The sequence below is a fragment of the Rhamphochromis sp. 'chilingali' genome (assembly GCF_963969265.1).
Source record: "Rhamphochromis sp. 'chilingali' genome assembly, chromosome: 4".
Classification (NCBI taxonomy): domain Eukaryota; kingdom Metazoa; phylum Chordata; class Actinopteri; order Cichliformes; family Cichlidae; genus Rhamphochromis; species Rhamphochromis sp. 'chilingali'.
This window is the reverse complement of record NC_137948.1, coordinates 10697606-10720530: the sequence shown is the minus strand read 5'-3', so window position 1 is coordinate 10720530 and position 22925 is coordinate 10697606. Positions and strand designations below refer to the sequence as shown.

At 40.0% G+C, this 22925-nt stretch overlaps 2 protein-coding genes across 5 annotated transcripts; both read right to left on the bottom strand.

Annotated features, from left to right (window-relative positions):
• Positions 1-707: 707 nt before the first annotated feature.
• Positions 708-12601, bottom strand: zfyve27 (zinc finger, FYVE domain containing 27). 3 transcript variants are annotated; one of them, XM_080881484.1, is made up of 13 exons: positions 12279-12600; positions 10639-10876; positions 10448-10518; positions 10165-10351; positions 9035-9130; positions 8651-8763; positions 8253-8371; positions 7781-7852; positions 6603-6623; positions 5068-5209; positions 4909-4955; positions 3555-3636; positions 715-3440 (listed from the first exon to the last, which is right to left on the bottom strand). In XM_080881484.1, the coding sequence occupies exons 2-13, from the start codon at positions 10872-10874 to the stop codon at positions 3370-3372; spliced, it is 1257 nt and encodes a 418-aa protein (XP_080737610.1). In that variant the 5' UTR covers positions 10875-10876; positions 12279-12600; the 3' UTR covers positions 715-3369. The 3 variants fall into 3 exon arrangements, 2 of the variants coding, with proteins under 2 accessions (XP_080737610.1, XP_080737611.1); XR_013971543.1 differs by lacking the exon at positions 4909-4955 and having other exon boundaries at positions 708-3440; positions 12279-12601; XM_080881485.1 differs by lacking the exon at positions 6603-6623 and having other exon boundaries at positions 723-3440; positions 12279-12599.
• A 1414-nt stretch (positions 12602-14015) lies between these two features.
• LOC308394908 (uncharacterized protein) lies at positions 14016-22077 on the bottom strand. 2 transcript variants are annotated; one of them, XM_080879519.1, is made up of 4 exons: positions 21918-22077; positions 20849-21832; positions 19209-19547; positions 14016-15439 (listed from the first exon to the last, which is right to left on the bottom strand). In XM_080879519.1, the coding sequence occupies exons 2-4, from the start codon at positions 21408-21410 to the stop codon at positions 14850-14852; spliced, it is 1491 nt and encodes a 496-aa protein (XP_080735645.1). In that variant the 5' UTR covers positions 21411-21832; positions 21918-22077; the 3' UTR covers positions 14016-14849. The 2 variants fall into 2 exon arrangements, with proteins under 2 accessions (XP_080735645.1, XP_080735644.1); XM_080879518.1 differs by having other exon boundaries at positions 14016-15442; positions 21918-22075.
• Between the last annotated feature and the right edge of the window lie 848 nt (positions 22078-22925).

The following is a 22925-nucleotide window of genomic DNA, read 5'->3' as shown; positions in this document are numbered from 1 at the left end:
CTCTCATTTAAAAACAATCGAAATGAGTCTAAATGGCAATTAGTTTTTAAAACTTCAAATGTCACTTCAAGGTCTTACTTGAAGTGTCGTTATTTGTATTTTCTTTCCCATATCTGCACCCTTTACAGTAGAGCTTTCTTGTTTAACCTTCCTCTGGCATAAACATTATGAGTTTATCAGTGGGAGTGACCCATTTCACTTTACACATCATAATTTAATCCACTAGTTCAGACAAATATTTGTAAAACCAACTTTGAGGATCTATCACCAGCATATCACTGAAAATGTTGATACTTGAATAAATTAGTTAAAAGTTAAACACCAAATTTTAAATGAAGGAATTCAAACTTTTATTTCTAAATGGAATAAATCAATCAAATGAAGCTGTTTTGAAAAAAAAAAAAATTTCTGATGCTTTTTTTAAAGTGTGGTACAACTGTGCTTTGAAATGACAATGCCTTTTAGTTGCTAATAAAATGATTCCCATGCCAAAAGGAACATACTTACCACCTGTCACTTTAATTGCTGCTGTGGTTACGCTCATCATGGCCACGAGTGCCATGCTCATTTTGAGCTTTTAATTGATTTCAATGACCGAACTATTCTTTTTTCCAGAGTGGAATGATCATACAGCATACATCTTCAACAACTTGTAAAAACAAGTCCTAATTTATTTTTGATTTTCTCTCATCTGCACAGGGTCAAAGTGATACATGTAGCCACATATATACACATAGACCCACATTTTTATTTGGCTAAATGTCTCTTAGCAAGTTGCTTCACTGTGGACAGTGGCTCTGGTGTTCCACCAGTTTCCAGTTAACAGCAATTCTAACCAATTTTCTCTCACCTGAGGGTGACTATTTTGGTCTCTTGTAGACCTTGGAAAAGTAGTGATACGTCCAATTGTTAAGTTTGTTTGAACTGATTATCTTTGAATACAGCTGTTTAGAAACGGCTCCAAGAGGCCTTTCCAGTTTGTGTAAATCTCCAGTTCTAATTTAAGGCTTCACTGAGTTTCTTGCACTTTCCAATTGCAGTATTGGTCACTCCACCATGGCAGCAAAGAGAAGCTAGCAGCTGTAGTCATTCACAATCACTCTTGAGAAATTAAGAGACCTTGGCCTCGCCACCACACTGTAGAACCTTCAGCACCATTTATTGAAACATTTAACGGAGCGTGTGCATATATTTGATCCCTTGCATAAAATTTTGACCCTGTGTGGATTAGAGAAAATTCAAAATAAAATTAAACGTGTCAGAAAAGGGATAAGAACAGTTCAAAGAAATTGTGAAAATTCAAAAGTTACTATGACATGCAAGCTCACAATGAGTGTATGTAAACTGACCACAGCTGTAAATCTTTACATTGTTTATTTTAATAACGGCATAATTTAATCTTTAAAATCCTGGGCAGTATATACATAATTAATCATTCGGTCAAATAATAACTCGCACTTTCAGGAGTTTTAAATTAAATATATCATACATAGAACAATTAGAACTATTTACAGTAAGCTTATATATGATTACAGTAAAAGCAAAGCAAACAGTTACAATCATCTGTGTCTGAAACATGATTAAAACAATGTTGCCACCAGGATCCACATATTGGGTTTCAGTGCCTCACATGAGTTCTTCAAGTCAAGTCCTGCTTGCAAGAGTGTGAAGTTCTGGTAACAGTTTTAGTGGGTTCTTCGGTCCACTCAAATTATTTTTATCCAGTTGGGTCGACTCGATCCAGTCAGACGAAAAACATGGACTCAAAGGACCTTTGGACGTGCTGCTGTAATACAATAAAGCTTGTTTGACACGCCCACGTAGGAAACCATGACAACTGAAATGCAGCAGCAATTAGATTATTACAAGAGTGAACTGGTCTGCTCAACTTCGAAAACGGCTCAGACCCTGCCTTCAACAAAACCACGCTGTGTGAGACTTTGCTTTGCATTTTCAGTTTTTTATGCTTTTCTGCATCTGCTTCCTCTGGTAGGAAAATCAACTGAAAAAGACAAATCTAATCACAGTGAGTTTTCCAGACCAGGATTACCAGGATAGCATTTGCTCAAAAATGATCTTATGTGAGCAAACTATCTGTCGTGCATGTGCCAATCAGTTAGTAAGCAGGTGCTGGCAGACACTCTGATATTGACTGCTAAAGCCCTATTCACTCAGACATGATGAACAGTCAAAGCTCTGTGAGATGACTGGTTGATAGGAGACTGGAGTGAAAACAATCGCAAACTACTCGCCAACAGCAGCAAAACTGTAAAGGTGTGACAGAAACCGGAGATGGAGAACATTCGGCTTCAAAGTGAAAGGTGACCCTTTTAAAATGTGTTTGTTCCAGTAAGGCACAACTTGTACTATGAAGGCAAATGTTCTCTTTTTCCAGTTTGCACTGTTCTTTTTCAACTTTTACTACAGCTCAGAGACTAAAATGATAAATGTCTCCAAACAAGTTGGCATCTTCCTCGCACACTACTAGTGCCCGCAGCAATCTGCCCGCAACAGAAGCAATCACAAGTTTTTTTTGCAATGCTCTCTTTGCAACTTTACTTAACAAGAGCCAGAAACCTCCAGCAACTCTTCACAAACAGTCGGGGAACGCACATTCTCTTGGGGCCAGAGGTGGCTTACTGTGGCTGTGGCCCGGTGTGACTCAGAACTCAAACTTCCCTTCAGAATCTCGGACAAACCCACAATTCATCATATCATATTGGTGACAGATGGATGTCAAGGTCCTTCAGCATTATCTTGTACTTTTGAACAAGCTTAAGCACAACTTAAGCATTTTCCCACATCATATTCATCAGTCTGAACGGCAGATTTGATGCCTTATGTTCTTACAGAAAGGTCCTTCAGCATTACATTGTCATTAATCTGCCAAACAGTCCTTAAGATATCAAAATTCACGAGCCATCACCGTTATTGTGAGGCAAAGATTGTAAAGCAAAACCGCTGTAACCCTGTTCACTTATTTTAACCACCAATCACTACTAGCTGAGTCGTGGTTATCACTGTGCATATATTGGTCCTTCTCAGAAAGACTGTAAATAGGTCCTTTGATTTTAGAGCCACTGTGTACTGTGCTGAGTCTCATTGAGTGATAAGATCCAGTCCTTCACTGATAGCACAAAAAAAGAAAAATCCAACAACAGGAATAGTAGAAATCCCATAAGCAACAAGAGAAGCTAACGAGGAACTGATAAAGGCAAAGGAGTGTAGGAGCTCCACATGGGATGTTTCTTGACAGAAGAGCCTTAACATGAACACAAAGGCATGTACGTCAGGGTCCAATATAGGGCTCAGGGCCAAACAGTGAGAGAACACTTGCTGACCGTTGGGAGATATAACCAACATGCCATCTCACTGTGGTTTGATGAGAGTGGAATTACAGGCAGCACAAACAAACACTGTCTCTCTCTGTGCTTCTGGAGCTGAGGATGAAATAATAAAAGACAGCGGCTTTAACTCAAAGAACAGATGAATAAAACTAACAGAAACAGAATTGTGTGATATGATGCAAATATTTTAACGATACTGCTTCTCACCTGTTGCCCCCATAACAGATTTCAGCACCTTAAAGGAACAGCATCGAGAGCAGAAGCTGTTGCCACAGTTACTGCAGTTTCTCTGCAATAAAAACAGACAGTGGGTTAGAGCTCATCCCAACAGAAAAATAGGATAAAATTAACCATGATGACGACGTGATGCCTAAATATATCCCAAATTCTTGCCACAAGGTTTCAGTCTAGGGCTGCTCAATTAATCGAATTTTAATCACGATTACGATCTGGGCTTTCAACGATCATTAAAAATGACTGAGCCGATTATTAGCCCCTCCCTCATTTATCCGCGACACCTTAAAGGCCGTCTGTGAAAATATTGTCGGGCATAAACCGGTCCGTGGCGCAAAAAAGGGTGGAGACCGCTGATTAAGAGGACCCGAGGGAAGCTCGGAAAGCTAAGCAGAAGTTATTTGGAGAGTGACTGCCGTTGGTTGAAAAGAGTTAAAAAAAAAAAAAAAAAAAAAAAAAAAACTTCAGTGGTGTTGCACACTATTTTATATTATTTTTTTAAAGTCATTGTTAACCCTTTAAAGCCGGTCAGAGCAGCATGCTCCGTTTTGCGTAACTATTTTTAAATCCCTGTAGAACCTGAACCGTGTAAGCTAGCGCAATAATTTGTTTTGCATATGAAACCGGAGGAGTTGTACTTACATCTGATGCCATCAGCTTGTCCTCGGTCACGGTTTCGTTCCACATATAGCTTTGCAAAAATTGCATAAAAAGCGCTTGCGGGAACAAAAACATAATATTCCAGAAACACGCTTTGCCGTTCCTATCAGCTGTTCGTAACACTTCCCACAGTGAAATGATGCACCTGCTGTTTTCTTTGCAAATTTGCATCATAGGATTGTTTTTTGTTTTTCCTGCAGTATATAAAAATTGCTGTATCTCCAAAATAAAACTATGAAGACACTCAAAATAAATTTCCTGTTGTTGTAAACTATTTTTTGCAACTTTGTGGTATTTAAAGTTTTGAGGGATAAACCTCTTAAACTTCTCCAAGTAGAAATATATGTAAACAAAACAAAAGCGATTTTCAATTTTTTTTGTAGTTTATTGCACTTTTTTGCAATTTATGTAATTACTATGCACTTAATGCATACATATTATTAAAATATGGGCTATAACAGTTGTATTGATGTATAGCAACTTGAAATGCTCCCACAAATGGCACTACAGCATGTAAAAAAAATAATATAAGCTCTGGTGGACTTGGTTCTATGGTAGGTCTTAAAGGGTTAAATAAATATCATCAAATAATCGTGATCTCAATTTCAGTGAAAATAATCGTGATTATCATTTTTGCCATAATCGAGCAGCCCTATTTCAGTCTCACCCTTTTCTTCAGAACTGAGAAGACGGCATTGCAGCTTGAACAGTTGCCTTTGGAGACAGAAAGAAACAGCCAAGAATAGAGCTGTAAGTCTTAGAAAATCTACCGTGTCATCACCGAGCTATAAATAAGAGGGTTGAAATCAGTGGAGGATTCGCTGACCTGTGACGGTTGCGGGATAGCGTTTACGCAGTTTCTCTGTCAGTTTAGACACTTTGCTGCGTATTGGTTCATTTCGGCTTAGAAGACCATTTTCAGAGATAGTGTCATACTCGGGAGCTCCAAGGGATCCATCATCATCCTCCTTAGGGAGAGGAAGAGGAGTGAGATACATAGAAAAAACAAATGGTTTTTTTTAATATAACGTCTAAGCTTTTGAAGTGTAAAGAAGCCAGGAAACAAATTAAACATTAACAGAGGAGAAACTAGAATTAAAAATAAATCAGGTAGTCTGACTAATAGCTGTTTGATGAATAAGCTAAGCATGATGATCACAACAACTACGACTACTAGGATGATTATGAAGGTGGAGAATACATTTCAAAGAACATGCATTCACGCACTTGCTGTACTTAATTTATCTGCCAAACATGAGGACCGCAACCTCCATAAGAGCAAAAGCAGAAATATTAAAGAAATTAAATGTTGTTAATCTCTCTTAACTCTTAATATTCAATATAACTAGGATGTGATAAAGGTACCAACTGTCTGTGAACCAAGGGCTACCAAGTAAGGTTAGCACAACCTACTCCACTACAAATGTGATCCACTACACTGAGTGACAGCAATGACACAGAACCAAATGAACAGAGTGTAGGAGGACAAACAGAATGAAGATATTAGTTGTCATGTGTTAAAAGCTTTTCTTGTTAAAGAATATAAAACTATTCTTTAATAAGAATAACACGTATCCAACTTCAGCAAAAAATAAAGACTTGGAGAGAGGAGGATAACTTCTTTCTTCCCTGCAGTTAATGGAACAGTTTAGGATTTTAGCAAATAAGTGTATCCATTTATTTGATGAACAAATTCATGTACAGATAAGTCAGGTGTAATGGACCTTGTTGACTAATATTGGCCACTAAATTTGACAACATATTTTTTTTATTTAAAGTTTTATGTCACAAGAGCTAATAGATTTTAAACGCACTTTTGGTGTTTAACTAAATCCCTCACCACAAGGGGGCAGCATTTTACCAGTCCTGAAACGTTTTTGGGTCTTTGTTTCTGTTCTTTAAACGTTTTAAAAGACATTTCTTTTTAGCTCTAACCCCATTTCCCCTATTATGAATAACAATGTGTGTTTTTAAAATAAAAGGTTCATCGCTACTCATTCTTGACTGAGTCTTGTCGTGCAGACTGGTGTTACACAAAAGAACACCCTGGAGCTAGTGTTCAGCTGATTTCTCTTAAAATATTTTGGACAGAAAGTCACAGGCAATTATTCACATTCTGTTGATAGAATTCGTTCAGTCTGGGGATTTAATATAGTAAAGATTTGTTTGTTGCGTAAAGCATGATGGTGATCATGCTGAATAATAATGATACAAATATTCTGTGTAATGGAACCACTGGAGGCAACAATTATGGGCATGTTATTTATAGCATTATTGCTGCCACACAACTCCTGCCAAGGTGAATGGATGGATGGATGGATGGATGGACTGGCAGTAGGGATGAACAGTGAAATCACTTACCACCAAAACCAATGGGGTTTCCTTGTCAGGCAACAAAACAAGAGATGAGAAAAACGTTACCTAAAAGTACTAATATTCAGTGTTACTATCCGTGACCACACCTAAAACTGCGCTTCAAAAAGCAAAGCAAGAACTAAAGAAAAAGCCATGACGAACTAGCCTCCTCTCAACAAAGGAGAGAACACTTACCTGTGTTGAAACTGAATTTTCCTGAGTTAGGAGGATAGCAGAGGGAAAAAAAACTAATAAAGACAGGAGGTATGTCAGCAACAAAGGCTTCCTCCTCCCTAACAGTTACCGGCAAGCTCAAAGTGAACTTCTTAATTTTTTTTATTATTTTGCAAGACAAAAATTTATAGAATTCACCATCCAAATTTGTTTCCCCCTACATCTATATATTACATGAAAAGTTAAGCTAATGAATGACTCCAGTTTACTGAAGATTTCAGTAGAAATTACTTATCTCAGCAAAAGAAGAAAGGAATGAAAGATAAAACTTCTCCCATTCTTTACACCATTTCTGTTGCTGTCAGGGTGAACCAAGTGGAACACACTTGGCCTTTTTGCTCCACCTATGAGTGTAAATCTGGGTCAAATCAGCTACAAGAGTTGGGAGTTCGCCTTGTAATCGGAAGGTTGCCAGTTCGAGCCCCGGCTTGGACAGTCTTGGTCGTTGTGTCCTTGGGCAAGACACTTCACCCGTTGCTTACTGGTGGTGGTCAGAGGGCCCGGTGGCGCCAGTGTCCGGCAGCCTCGCCTCTGTCAGTGCGCCCCAGGGTGGCTGTGGCTACAATGTAGCTTGCCATCACCAGTGTGTGAATGTGTGCGTGAATGGGTGGATGACTGGATATGTAAAGCGCTTTGGGGTCCTTAGGGACTAGTAAAGCGCTATATAAATACAGGCCATTTACCATAAATTCACTGCTTCCAACTTGGCCAGACAATAAATGGCAGTAACCATTTTTTCTAGTATAACTTTGGCAAGAAAACAAATTAAAATACTACAGAAACATATTTTATGATTACTTAAACTAGAAAGATTTATGAAATTGGACATCACATTAGACATTATAAGGAAGAAGTTATAATACTGCAGACATCTGAGAATTACAACTGCATAGAAGTAACATACAAATGTAATTTAAAAGAACATCCTAAAGTGTAAGTGTTCCGTTTACCTCAATGGCATCTTTAAATTCATCATCAGGCTCAGCTTCCTCAGCTTCTTCTACACTGCCAGGGGACAGATCCTGTTGTGACAAAACACAAAACAACATCTGAGCACTTGTTTACTTAACTCCTGAAACACAGCTGATCCCAGAGTGAGCACCCAGGACAGCTGTTAAACTGTGGTATGGTCAAGAGATCTGAAATCGGGATCACACATGAATGTAACGGGTGAAGTTTTCACTCTGGAATTCCACAGATCAATGTGATCCCCAGTCCGTGACTTTGCTGGAGTAAAAATCCTAACACAGAAAGACACAGAGGGCATGAAAGGAAAATGATGGATGGACTGTTTATCCCATGCTCTCAGTGTAAGAAGCTTTCAGCTGTATTTGGTTTTAATATAAATCACAGCAAATAATCCTTCAGTGTAAGTCGTATCAGACCGTATAAACTTTTGTCCTCCGTGCTTCTGTCTCTCACCTCTAGACTGGTTGGTGTGGGGGTCCTCTCCAATAAATTGCCTTGTTCTTGTTCTTCACACGCCCCTTCTGAAGTCTGTGTCTTGCTCATGTGGAACAGTTTCTTAAGCTCCAATAAAACTGAAACAGATTAACAGACCATCGACTGCATTTATAAAGATGGATGTAGCCACCTAAAGGTCGTTCACTGGATTGTGGACTACCCTTTTTAAAGTCTCAAATTCAGTCACCATCTTACTTTTTAACCATAATTAAATGAGAATGTATTGTATGGAATGACCATGTACTACTATTGTATTTTATTACTGTTTTTAGAGCCAGGCTCTAGAGGCCGTTTGAAGATCTGCAGTTTTTAACGCTTCAGTGTTAGTTTTATTTTTCAGCCTTTTCCAAACTAACCTCTGCAGAAGTCTCTGTTCCACAGAAACATGACACTGTTGAGTCCAGCTAGCACCCAGGCCACCGGAGCAACATAGAGTAGACACACCACGATTAATATCCCTCCATAGAACCTGGAGGTGGAACATTTTGAGAAGTCACATTAAAACTATGTGAGCGATTGATCAGCAACAGAATTCTTTGTTAAGTTCACATTTGACATTTTAAACCGTGACTACTGACACACATCTGAATATCTTGTTACTATCGGCAACAACAGAAGAGATCAGTACAGTAGAGCTTGTTAAAACTCATGCATGAGCTGAACTGATGTTATCATGAGCGCCGGCTGTTGAGCAATAATGACTCAGCTATAAGCAAAAGAGAGAGACCACAGATGCAGACCTTGATGACTTGGTGTGATTATCCCAGTACAAGACTTTATAAGCAGCTTCTGCTGACTGACAGGCAGAGGACAGCATGTCATCCAGCTGCTTCAACCTGGTGAAGGCAAATGAGACCCACAAATAAAGGGTGAACAAATACATTTCAATCGATTTGCAAATACATACCATGAACAAATACTCAGAAATGCACCGATAGCTACAGTTTATAAACTGCTTAAAAAATAAAAATAAAAAAGGAAGAAGAAACTGACTTCCTCCATCTTCTTTATCAGTGTTTGCCTGAAACTTAATCTTTAAATTGGATATTTTAAAATCGTATGAAACAATGAATATGCCGGTAGCAGGTAGGACTCTAAGTCAATATTGTGTGATGAGAGACACATTCAAGTTTATAATAGTTTGGAAATAATGACAGTTTCACTCCGATCAACAATTGTGGGATGCATTACATTTTATAAATGTAAAGTTAACAACTCTACAGGACAACTAAGCATTTCCTCAAAGGTTTTTCCTCCAAACACGAGCCAAGTGTTTGCTGACATCTTCCATGTCAACTACAGGCAACCATGGCAACCTGCTAATAACCAAAGCAATTGAAAAGAGGTTTTTGATGCATCGCTGTAAACCTCTCTACAACCAATTTCACCTAGTGACTGCCAGCAACCTCAAGCAATTGCTCACAAATCAGCAAGGGAATATACTTTTTTTCCCCCCTAGCGACCAGTGGTTGCCAGGGGGTCACCTAAAGGTCTCTAAACCTTCCAATTGGGACCTTAGCTTTTTGAAACCAGAGTTTATAAGTATAGAGTGCATCAAACATTGAAAGCATACTCTGCTTAACTTCTTTCTGCACATTACGGGGGACCATAATTTACAAAATGAACATAATGTTGGATTCAGTAAAACCTGAAAGAAGTGTCTCAGACTCTAAACATACTAGTAACAAGTATACTATGGGCATGGATCAAGTGAGCTGAGGGCTCTGGACTTTGTTTTTGACAACCACAGGTTGTCTCTGCTGGCCTTTTAAACGAAAGCAGGTTTAAAGCAGCTCCACACTGACTTCATTTTTTAGATTGGACGCTACATGCTAATAGTTTAAGACATTAAATGCATAATTTGCCTTACAGGTCTTTGACTTCCAACATGGCCTCCTGTTTGGTGAGATGAATGATCTGCAAGTCTCTGCGATACACAGCATGAAAGCGACGCTTCTGAAGCTCATCGTCTGAGGCTCTGCCCCTACACCTGTCCTGCAGGTAACCCAGGGCAGCCGGCAAAGATACTGCTGCTAAACTCACAGTGAACCAACCAACTGATGTCAGAAGAGGGAGACAGAAAAAAACAACATAGTAAATTATTCAAAGGGCAACAATAAGGCTGAATAAGGCTGTGTAATGGTTCCTCCTACCTTCATTAACTGTGCAGAAGAAGACATTGAGGAAAATACAAACAAGCAGAGAACACAGTGGCATCTTCCACCTGAGAGATTAAAAAAAAAGATCATAATGAATACTGCAATATAAATATGTAGTTCTGTGATTACTATGAAAAAGCAGTTATGTGATATTCATACAGGGTACAGAAAGCACAAATACACACCCGAGCAGGAAGCGAATGAGCTCCACTGTATCTGTAACCGGTTCTAGATATAGAGCCATCCTCTTATAGGACAAAACCATGTTGAGGAGGTCAAAGTTTGGTGTACTGCGAGGGCTTCCCAACTCAGAGGCATCTGAAGACCCAGGGGCTTCTTTAGACAATGTGTGCACCAGCTCCCCCCGATCCCCTGTGCCCTGTGAGGGGTCTTGGAATGATCCAGTACTGTGCAAAGCCATCCCTGGACAGAATGAGGGACAGACGACAAGCAGGATTCAGGTGTTGAGTAACTTCGAAAGCAAAAATGCATCTGCTGTGATAATATTACCAACTGTCTAGAGCTTCAGCAACAGAAAGTTTGTAAACCCTTTTGAATTACTGAAATTTCATCTTCTTACAAATAAAGACAAACATAAACTGATAACACAAAAAAAAAAACATCTTACAAAAAGTCCAAGCTGAGAAAAGTAACAGGCCTCGAGTTTCCTATATCTTAGAATCTCTTTTAGCAAAAACGTACATCAGATCTTTTTAGGCTTTATAGAGGATTTTCAACATTTTCCATCATGCATCAACCTTAAGCAGTTGTGTTAAGGTTAGGACTCTGACATGACCATTCCAAAAACATGAATTTTTTTTCTTTTTAAACTATCGTGTTGTCGATTTACTTGTGCACTTTGGTCACTTTGTAGTTGTGGCACTCTACTCCTGAGATAGCAAAGCAGCCCCAAACCACAATCCGTCCACCACTCTTTCAGTTTTAGAGCTGGTAGACAGTACTGTTCTAAAATTCACAAATACAGAGTTGTGTGTTTTAAATAGAAAAATGGACTTCTTTGTCATCTGTCCACAAAACATAATCTCAGAAGTCATTGCAAACCTGAAACACACTAAAATGCTTCCTTCCATTAATACTACTCTTATTTGGTGTTTTGAATGAACAAAAATTCTGATACTTGGAGAGATTTTTACTCTTTGTTGAGTTCATCAAGCTGAACTCAGTTTTGCTCAATATTAATTGTATCTCTCAATAAGCGTATTAGTGTAACCCTCCACAGCAGTCCCTGTTTCTTCTGTGACCCCCTTGAGAAAATTAACTGCTTTAGTGAGATTAACACCAGTGCTTGATTTGTTCAATTTGTAGATAGTCTGCCTCGTTATGACCAACCACGTTTTCAGAGACGCTTTTGTTGGCTTTTCCGGGGTCTATTCCTGAGACCTGTGAGAGAAACCCATCATCCAAGCGTTATTGGAAAGAGCGAATTTCTCCACTAACCTATTCTTGTGCGCTTTAGTTATATGGAGGATCTCCCATAACCCACGCTTACAGTCTCAACTCCTTTATGCGAGTTGATGAATGAACAAACCTAGCGTTCAGGTGGATTCCTTCCAAGGGTTACGATATGTTGGTAGCTTTCATGAGGACTACTTATTTCTGATTAATCTATTAAAATCGATTTCTTTATCGTGACCATAAGGAGGGAAATCCGGGCTAACAGCTGTGGCCTGCGAGATGCGGTCAAACCGGAAAGTTAACTCAAGTCCTGTGCCGGTGGGAGAGCGCTGTGCTGTACAATAGCAGCACGACACCGGCATGTCAGCCTTGCTAACACTAGCTACTAAATACGAAGGAGATCATTTACCTCGAGCTCGGTTTCCAACAACAACCAACTTATGAGGCGGCGGCGGTGCTGAAAGGAGCTCAGGCGAAACTAGCGAGTCCCACCGATACCATCATCTTCAGCCTGGAGGAAGAAAGAGCCTCCAAATTCAAGCAGCTCAGTCAACATGGCTCCGGTTGTCCTCCTGCATGAGCACAAACCTGGAACAACGAGGCGATTTCTGAAACTGTCAGCGTGTCGGCATAGAGAGTCAACCCGCTATTTTGCTTTTTTGGACCTGCTACCTTTGCCTTGCTAGCTCTGTTCAGCTGCGAGAGCGTCTGCTTCCTCGTTTAATCCAGGCCTGATAATTGATAACAGAAAATGGTCAATGGCAGGTGTCCAAACCAGTCGATCGCAGAGAGACTGATCAGTCAAGTCCCCCCCACTTTTTTTTTTAAAATTAAGAATACTCCTTTGTAAAACAAGAACATAATAAACATTCTTTTATTAGGGTTTTTTTTTTTTTAAAAAAACAATTATATTTGTTAATTTTACCACCATCTGCGCTCTTGGACAATCTTTCCATACATTTCAATTTTATATTGAAAGTAATTTTGTGAGTAATGATGATAATAATAATAATGTCTCTTTGTGACCTTTAAAGCAGAAATTATTCAGACTGTCAGAGTTTTGACTGTTATGATTTATCAGAATAGTTTTCATACCAAAACATCTAATTAAAGGATGATTTTGCTTTTTTGTTTTTGGAAGGGGGGGGGGGGCTCCAGTAGATGTGGAAATAGGTTTTTGTTGATTATTAGTGAAAGTAAAACAGTTAAACAAAATACACTGATGGAACTACACAAGTTGAAGTCATGTTGAAGTTGAAGTCATGACAAAGTAAAACTCACCTGGTTTAAAGAGCTTCAGTCAGTCCTTGACCACACATTTACTGTACAGCAGTTGATGAAGATTAAATAGCAGCTGTGGAATTTAGACTGTTGCTTTAAATCCCAACACACAGGCAGAATGTAATAGAAATAACAGAGGAAGCTTAAGTTAAGGTTTTGCAATTTTGCAAAGCTATTCAGCAAAAATGAAGGAGGAGTATCCTTCTGCAAATGAGCAAAGAAAGAAGAAAAAAGAGGAAGATGATATAAAAGTGTCAGCAAGACAAGTGGAGCAGTTAATAACAATCAAATGAAACACTAAATAATAATAATAATAATAATAATGGATTGGATTTATATAGCGCTTTTCGAGACCCCAAAGCGCTTTACACACCCAGTCATCCACCCATTCACACACTAGTGGAGGTAAGCTACAGTTGTAGCCACAGCTGCCCTGGGGCAGACTGACAGAAGCGAGGCTGCCATATCGCGCCATCGGCCCCTCTGGCCAACACCAGTAGGCAAGTAGGGTAAAGTGTCTTGCCCAGGGACACAACGACCAGGACAGAGAGCCCAGGGATCGAACCGGCGACCTAACCGGTGAATAACTGAATGCTGCTAGTTTAGTCTGGGAGAGACTTGAATGACACATTATTTCTTTTGTTAACCTTAAACATTAGTTACCTTAGCTTAAAAAAAAAAAAAAAAAAAAAGATGATAAATAAATAACAAGTTTCAACTTTAATTCATTCATTGTTTAGGAAATTGTTTTCGTACAGTTCCCCGTTGTTAACTGAAAAACTCCTCTACTGGGTTAAGATCAAGTGACTGATTAAACAAAAAAAAAAAAAAAAAAAAAGGATCCACTTTGTGACTTTCTACTTTTAAATACTACTTTTATTAGTCCATATACATTATTTTACATAGTGTAGTCGAAATAAGAGACATACAGTAGTACATATGTGAGTCACAGACAATTATAAAAACGGGATTGGCATAAACACATACTGGCTCAACCAGTAGTTTCTTCAATACCACGAACATAATTAAAATGGCACTTGGAATTACACTGAAAGGCTCCACACACATTTAGTTTTCAGCACTTACTACTGACCTGACATATACCGTATGCATTTAAATGTTGACCTCAGTGATCACTGAGCTACAGTTCCTGGAGCTTATTTTCTTTTCACCATGTAATCATAAAAGTATTTAAATTTGTCTGAGAGTTAGATAGTTTTAGTTTTTGACAGGTGACCTAAGATGCTCGTTGCAGTATCTATAACTTGAGATACTGCTTTGTAAGATTTCTTTTGAAACAACACAGTCTCAAAGGGAAGACCTGGTCTTAAAAAAAAAAAAAAAAAAAAAAAGTGGATTGCACAGAGAGACCTCATACTGGTGAGTCATTTCGGGTTATATCAATATACAGTAGGGACTGATTATGGCCACTGAGCATGGCGCACCTCAGAAACGTAAATATTTGCGTCCTGTATTGTGAATGTTGCTTGTTTTTAGACATGACTCTTCTGAGCGTGCTGTGCCTGTATATCACGTGTGCATGGGAAAATATTAAACGTCTTTCTTTGACATTTTACTCAGCAGAGGCAGGACTGATAGGTGGCTGCTAACATAAAAATAAAATTTAAACATATTAAGCCTTGCATAAAATCAACTTTTATGCATATTGCATAACAAAATTCCAATCTCAAGAACCACACTACTGTAGCTGCTTGCTATGAGAGCGCTGGTGGAATTTGAGCCCACCACAGTTTCTAAAAGACTTTCCACACTGTCCACAGATGTAAGGCTTCTCTCCAGTGTGGATGCGGAAGTGCCTGGTTAAAGCACCAGAATGACGGAAACACTTTGAGCAGACTGAGCAGGTATATGGCCTCTCTCCTGTGTGGATTCGAAGGTGGGTCTTGAGATTCTCCATGCGATTGAACTCTCGGTTGCACACTGTGCAGCGGAAGGGGCTGCAACCCGGTGGGTAAAGCTGCAATCTGGCCCTCTTGCTTCCTGCCACAGGTTGCTGACAGCGTTGCTGGAACCTTAGCTGGCACTGGCCAGTGTGTCGGCGCAACAAGCTGGGCAGATGGAAAGTCTGACCACAGGACTTACAGGCATAGAGGGTAGCTACGGGGTGGTTGAGTTTATGACTGGTTCGAACATTGACTGGGTAAACCTGTGGAGCGGCCTCTGACACAGGAGCTGGTTCGGACAGCTGGAAGATACTGGAGAACTCTGCAGGGAGGGATGGAAGATCTGTGGGCGGTTGAAGGGTGGAGGCTGGGTTTGAAGGATGAGCTGCTGAAAGACATAACATGCAGAGTTAATTACACTGTAGAATAATTATTTAAAAAATATATTTTTCAATTACACAAACTTCATTAGCCTTAAAGATCAGAATTCATGTAGTACATACATAATACATGTAAACAAATAAGTGTTTTAAGTCAGTAGATTGACCATTGTTTTTATATAGAGCAAACATTTTTTGAATCCTTTAGAATAATCTGAGGAATAATCTGACATTTAGCCGCCTGACTGGAAGTCCAGATGTTAAAATTTTGCATCACTAGACAGTAGGAAAGCATAAATGTTGTGCTGTTTGACTGGCACATGGGTATGAGGCAAATTTTCTATTGCATACTGGGTGTACAACCAATCAATATTATTGATAATGAGAAATTGTCTGTTACTTATATAGAACTTTTGTCCCACTAGCAACTTAGATCATTTTACATTGCAAGCCAATAAACCCATTCATTTCCCTGCACCGCCAACTTTTTGTTTATCTCACATGCACAGATAAACTCAATCCAGCATCGCTAGTTAACTGAACATGTATGTATTTGAACCACGTGAAGAAACTGCTGTATCGGTGCCAGAACACTAAAAACATCCCAAAAATTTCAAACCCAGAATCTTTGTAATGTAAAGTAACAATGCCAACCGAAAAACAAAAACTACTCTGGGTCATGAATGAAAGTATTTCTATCTACCTGAACACAAACAGGAAACTGCTGTTGTTCTTGTATGACTATGATGTCTAATTTAATTATACAAACTCAGGAGATAAAATTATAAAAAATAATCTTTCACTAAGCCCGTATTCTGTCATCGTGTTGGCTGTGCTCAGTCCCAGAAGGGCAGAACTGGCCAAACATTTGTTCTCACTTTCACAATTCCCTATACAGCTTCCTTGGAGCTTGTCCAGCTTCCACTATGGTGGCAGTCAGAATGGACTGTGGGCTGGTGAAGTTAACTGCTGGCACAGAAAGTACTGCTTGTCCTGCTGGTGCGATGATCTGAGGTGTCAGAAAGAATGCTGGTAGGTCTTTCTCTTCACTGATTGCTTTGACATGATGGGATGTGGGAGGTGACTAGAAGTCATCTCCCTCTGTTGCGTCTGATCTGCTGTCATCTCTAGCAGCTGCCAGTGATGCTCCTGTTGTGCTGGCATGGCTTGAGCACTGCTTACTCCTGTAGATGCTTGTCAGACTCGGGGCAAGCTGCAAGCAGCACAGGACTCTGAAGCAGCACTAAGAGTTCCTGCCTCTTCTACATGTTATACCATTAGACAAGCATGTTCTGGTTTATTTCCATCAGCTGAATGTCTGCTCCCTTCATCACCTAAGAGTTCCAAATGCTAAATCTCACAACAATCCCTCAGAATTTAGGACCAACTTGGTTCAATCCCCTTAGCATTCCTTTTTGTGGCGGTGGGAAGAAAAGAGTCTTATATGTTTTCCACTATCTGGAAGTAGCCAGGACACTACAGGTCCCAAACTCACACTACAAGTCATGCTCTCTGCACCTGCCATTTGTTTAGAGCTTAAACCAACTTTTCCTTGTCACCTTGATCCAGTCTCTTGCACAGAGATATAGTTGTGTTTGTCTGCTGGATACTAACATAGAGAGGTGTGATCACACAGCTCTACCAAATCCTCAGCAAGTCTGTCTGTATTTTAGTTATTCACAGCCTATTCAAATGAATAAACAGAAAAGACAATAGCAATGTAAGATATTTACTGTCAAAGACCTTTAACAACATTTTTCTATGCTGTGGATTTAACAAAATATGTGTACACAAGTACTCAGAAATACTATAGATTGGCTCAGTGATGGCATAATTGCATCTATGGCTCAAACATACCACATTAATTAACCTTAGGGGCGATCGTGGCTCAAGAGTTGGGAGTTCGCCTTGTAATCGGAAGGTTGCCGGTTCGAGCCCCGGCTTGGACAGTCTTGGTCGTTGTGTCCTTGGGCAAGACACTTCACCCGTTACCTACTGATGGTGGTCAGAGGGCCCGGTGGCGCCAGTGTCCGGCAGCCTCGCCTCTGTCAGTGCGCCCCAGGGTGGCTGTGGCTACAATGTAGCTTGCCATCACCTGTGTGTGAATGGGTGGATGACTGGATATGTAAAGCGCTTTAGGGACTAGTAAAGCGCTATATAAATACAGGCCATTTACCATTTACCATCTAATTTGCATTACAATTGCTTCATTTGAGATTAAACTATTTTAATTACCGTAATTGTCGGGCTATAAGCCGCTACTTTTTGCACAAGCTTTGAACCCTGCGGCTTTTAGTCAGGTGCGGCTTTTCTATGGATTGTCCATGATTTTTGTCATATCGTAAGACGATTTGTTTTGTTTGTTCCGCTGTTGTACGGCACTACGTTGCCTGGCGGAAGGATCGGGGTTCAAGAGTGGTATGTTAGTCACATGTCCGTCCGCCAGGCAACGTAGTGCCGTACGAAGTAGCGCGAAAAACAAACTTCAAAGTAGCGCTACGCGTTCAGCGGGAGGCGTGGATGACGAGCGGCGATAAACTTGCGAAAAGCAAGTTATGCCCAACTCCACCGGTGGATTCTGACAGCGTGGAAAAGTGCGAAAACATCCACGATCACCAACGGATTTTGAAGGGCTGGACTGCTGCATGATGGAGAGGACACTGCCACGGCCCTTCTGAGGGTGTTCGACTCTGACACTGACAACGAGGATTTCTTTGGTTTTGAAAGTGACAACGAAGGAGAGAAGCGGAGAGTGGATGACGAAGCCATCCTGAGCCTGTTCGTTTCCGACATTGGAGAAGAGGACTTTGGTGGTTTTAGTGCGCAGGAAGAAGAGAAAGATGGTGGTGAATGACTGACTTTTCTTCTTGTTAAAGCCGTGTCACTGCACCTGAGCCTAAAAGGTAGTCTGAATCTATTTTTCTGGTGTGCTGTAGGTTACTGTTATGTACTACATGTGCAAATATGTACCCATAACTTGTTTTTCAAAATATTAATAAAAGGGGTGTGTCTCCAAACAGCCATCTCTTTCCTGACAATTCCCTTTGTGCATATTCTCTTACATATGATAAGTCAACATTGAAACACCTGCGGCTTTTAGTCAGGTGCGGCTAATGTATGTACAAAACAGGATTTTCCCCTGATTTTAGCTTGTGCGGCTAATATTCAGGTGCGCTTTGTAGTCCGGGAAATACGGTACATCGTAAGTGGACTTACACATATAATTTAAGCACAACTTTAATGCTTGTTAATGCTAAGTAAAATGAACAGCTAATCATTTTGCACCCAGTGAAATAGCACATGGTGAGTTGGCATATAGTCCATCTACCAGTTTTAATAGTAATTTCGGAAACAGACAATAATTTCCCATAATGATCAAATCTAGCTGCAAATGTGACTGGCCTGCAGCTCCAAAAATGACAAAAATCTCCCTGGATGATCTTTCAGCAACTTGATCACAAGGAAAAATGTCTATTTACTCTTGTTGATTCCACATTTCTAAATCTGAATATTGGAAATGTCAGTGCAGTACATTTGTAAAACTAAACAATTCATGAGAGAAGGCTCTGCAATGTGTTAACTGTGTTTACAGGCCTGGGTTTTTTTAAGCCCTCTTGAATCTCAAACATTTTACCCTCCCATGAGGTAAATGCAGTTTCAAAGACTTTTCCACTTTAGGTGAGTATGTCATTGTTAGATATTGCAAATCTGATCTTAATTTCAACCTTATTTGTTGTAACAGAGGGAATACTTTGTGGCAGTTTTCGCTCTTACCCTGATCGAGCCCATCGCTGGACAGCTGAGAGTTTGAATCTTGGCTCTGAATATCCTGCACTTCTGGTTTCCACTCCAACATTTTGGACTGGACTCCAGATATACTCTCCAGGCTAAAATCCTCCAATTTAAAGGAATCCAAACAGCAAGAGGAACCATGCGTTTCCTCTTCTGGCTTCTCCTGCTTTACAGTAACCTGAGTAACCAGCTCTCGAGTGGATTTGCCAAGAACGCTGGGAAGTGGTGGTGAGATGCCATCTTGAGCTGCTTTGTTTGGACAGACTGGGTTCATACGTTCGATCTTCACCATACAAACGCGAGAAATCTCTTCAGTTACCTCTGCAAATAAAGAGATGCAAGCATTTAATGATTTCTTTTAAATTAGAAAACTAAGACAATTTTTCCATACATTATAAAATAAATTTAAAGTCAGCCTTCTATGGAGCTTGAGCACAGTACCTTTGCAACTGTTTCCAAAAACAGTTACTTTAAAAACAGAACTCAAAACAGATGTGAGGATCCAGAACTTTATGTTTGGAAATCATTACAGCGTTAGCCTCTTTTCTCTCTAGTCTGAAACCATCAGGCATGTAATCAGGGCACAGGTCAAAAGCCAGAATCAGAATACTTTAATCCCAGAGGAAATTATGTGGTCACAGTTGCTCCAAGATAGTTTATTTTGTTACTGTTCTTACTAAATGAAATAATACCATATGTTACAAATATAACAACATAGCTCTTATTATAATTATCCCAGTATATTACACAAAATTAAATATATATATGGTTCACACCGAGGTGCCCTTCGTATCATAATCCCACACAGCAAAATCTCCAGTGTTAAATTAACGCTAGAGAGTGTCTATATGGGTCCACACCTCTGAGTGTTAAATACAACACTGTTGAGTGTTAAATTAACACTTTTGACAGTGTTATATGTTTAAAAGTAACCTAGTCAGTTTTGAAAATTAACAATGGCTAACACTGAGCAGTGCTGATTTTCTAACACTGGAAAATATCCCAGTGTTAGAAAATCAGCACTGGAGATTTTGCTGTGCACAAACATCTGGTGTGGCAACAAATTGGTGCACAAAGCATGGGTAACCTGCAAATCTGTGAAGACACCATTAATGCTGAATATACACTTTTTGGAACAAGATATTGCAACCCCATCAATGCATAACCTGGGTGGCATACGTCACCATTTTTATTTTTGAAACACTTGTAAGTTATATGAGCGCATCAAGACAAGCTAAAGACCTTTTAATGATTCTTGGATGATGTGTTGTGTATTTTTGATCTTTGCACTTGGTGGATTCACACACAAACCAACAGGTATATTGTTTAAGTCTTTGCATTGGCCGCAATCTTAACTGTGTTAAAATAAATAAATTAAAATTAAAATAGCAAAAAGGTGACTGTTTGCACTTCAGCAATCCTGCTAGTAAAACATTGTTGTTATAACTGGCAACTGTGCATCACTGGTTTCACACTTGTCTACAAAACGTGTGAAAAATGTTCATCCCCATGCATTAACAGTTTAGCTGTTAGTTTCTGTGCACACATCGTGATCTAAATATAACTAGGATGCTGAGGCAATTACTGGGGCAGTAATGAAAGAGAACAAGTCTCACAAGTACCTCTAGTGCATCCATCGTTCGCCTCATTTTCTGGATCTGAAGCTGCGTCCTTTATTCTCTCTTCCTCGCGCGATCTGCGCTCGTCGGGTCTTCTCAAATGTAGATCGTGGGTGTCACGAGGCTGATGCGCTCCGCTGTGACCCGCAGGGGTAGTGTCACCTCTGACCTCTGTGCGGCTGAGCACACTGCCCACAGCACTTGTGCTTATTTGACTGCAGTTGGGGTGTGGCGGTTGATCGGTGTATTTTATGGCACCGAAGAGCTGATTTGTAGTAAGAGGGCTTCCACAGTTCTCCTCTCTGCGCGCAGAGTCCAGCTTAGCTTCGGCTCTCTGCAGCCTTTGTTTGAGGGACTCGTTTTCTCGTCGTAGCTCTTCATAGATGTCGCTCGTCACCTGACCTGCCACAAGCTTTTTCACCTCGCGAACCGCGATCTCCACGGCCACTTCAAATGCTCCGTGTATGGCAGCTACAAGCTCCTCTTGAAAGGACAGCGCAGCGTCCGCGCTGGTTTTGTTTGTTACGCACGGTCGCTCTTTGGTCCCAAACAGCTGCGGCTTCATGGTGCGTTTAACGACCCACTAACGCTGTGCAATGACTTAATATTAAAACCCCTGATGAGCACGTGATTTCCCCAATAATGGACCCCTTGTACTGATGGAGCTCGTTTATAAGCAAAGTGAGAGGTTTTACTTCCGCCAACAATTGCTTATGTGCCAACTAGTGGTCCAAACGGCGAAGTGCATCACTTTGTTGGTAAAAAAGAAAAAAAGGACAAAGTACAACTGAGAAACCTAAATTTATTATCTCAGCAACGACTGAAATATCTGAAATTATGCTCTTTTAAGGGCAAGCACAGGTGTAACGACTGCTCCTGGGACGTCTTCCATCAGTCACGGGTTTTGTAATGGTCTAGGCGGGAAAGAATCCAACCAGAAGGCCCTAGGATGGCCAGAGACATCACCATCAAGACAAAGGCAGACTGCTGCAGAACAACAACATGTTACTTCTGTTACCACCAGTCAAAATTTGTAACATATTCAACAGACATGGAATTAGCGTCTACTTACGACAGCGCCTATTTTATCTTTGGGCGGTTTGCCATGGATGTAAGTTGCTCTTTGTTGAATACCTGACCCGGGTATAAGAACCCGGCCAGCTTTTAATCCAGCAAAAAGCCCACGCATGTTTGGTCTTGAAAGGAAACGCTGGTCACACGCAAGAGAAATAACCACCAGGCGTTTTATGAGTTTTTAAAGAGATCTCCTCACACGCCTGCTAATTGGTCTTAATTAGGTGCTCTACACCTGCTGTAGAAAACGAGCTTTGTTTTTTAACGTCAGCGACATCCTGAAAGTAAATAGTTAAGGTATTTCGAGCAAGTTAAGCTAGAATCTTGGATCTACTAAATGCTCGTTATCTTAAGTAAATGGTTAACTTTTAAAATCTGTCCTTTTCCTGTTGACAATCACATTAAACTCTAAATTCAGGGTTTGGGTCTTCCACAGTCACAGTGCTTCCTTTTATCAGTGTTTATAAGCATATACAGTTTGATGTACTTCTGTTTTATTTAAATTACAATCAACCTCCTACACGGTAAAAAAAAATAAATAAATAAATAAATAAAAAGATGGAGCGTTATGAGTTTATATAAGTCAGGGCCGTATGAGAGTATATGAATAAAAAACTTTACATTATCTCTAAACCAGCCATTGCTAATTGCTACCTTTCCACCAGGCTTCTTGCCGAATGGTAGGAACAATGGGTCACGTGGTATGTGCTATTAAATGATGTTGAACGTCTGAACAGAGACTGGATAACGGCAGTAATTTCAGTGGCTTTAATCGTAGGAGGTATTAGCTTTAGTTCAGCTTGTCTAAAATAAGTTAATAATGGCGCACTCACTTTTTTTACAGGTAAAATTGCTTTGCGTGGGTTTTATTAACGACTTCACTTTATTAATCTCATTAATAACAGGAAGGTATAGATAGAAGTACCACTGAAATTTCGTTGACGGAAGAAATGGGAGAAATGCATAAAAGAGGCTTGAAATAAACTTATCAAATAAGACAGTTATG

What these genes read in the sequence shown, in the direction of transcription:
- LOC308394908 (XM_080879518.1), bottom strand. Translation starts at nt 21,410, where the DNA reads ATGAAGCCGCAGCTGTTTGGGACCAAAGAGCGACCGTGCGTAACAAAC. An exon ending in GAACGATGGATGCACTAGAG is followed by an intron (nt 19,548 to 20,848) that starts GTACTTGTGAGA and finishes CTTTATTTGCAG; the next exon opens with AGGTAACTGAAGAGATTTCT. An exon ending in CAGCGATGGGCTCGATCAGG is followed by an intron (nt 15,443 to 19,208) that starts GTAAGAGCGAAA and finishes TATGTCTTTCAG; the next exon opens with CAGCTCATCCTTCAAACCCA.
- zfyve27 (XM_080881484.1), bottom strand. Translation starts at nt 10,874, where the DNA reads ATGGCTTTGCACAGTACTGGATCATTCCAAGACCCCTCACAGGGCACA. An exon ending in CTCATTCGCTTCCTGCTCGG is followed by an intron (nt 10,519 to 10,638) that starts GTGTGTATTTGT and finishes TTAATCTCTCAG; the next exon opens with GTGGAAGATGCCACTGTGTT. An exon ending in AAACCCCATTGGTTTTGGTG is followed by an intron (nt 5,210 to 6,602) that starts GTAAGTGATTTC and finishes CCTCTCCCTAAG; the next exon opens with GAGGATGATGATGGATCCCT.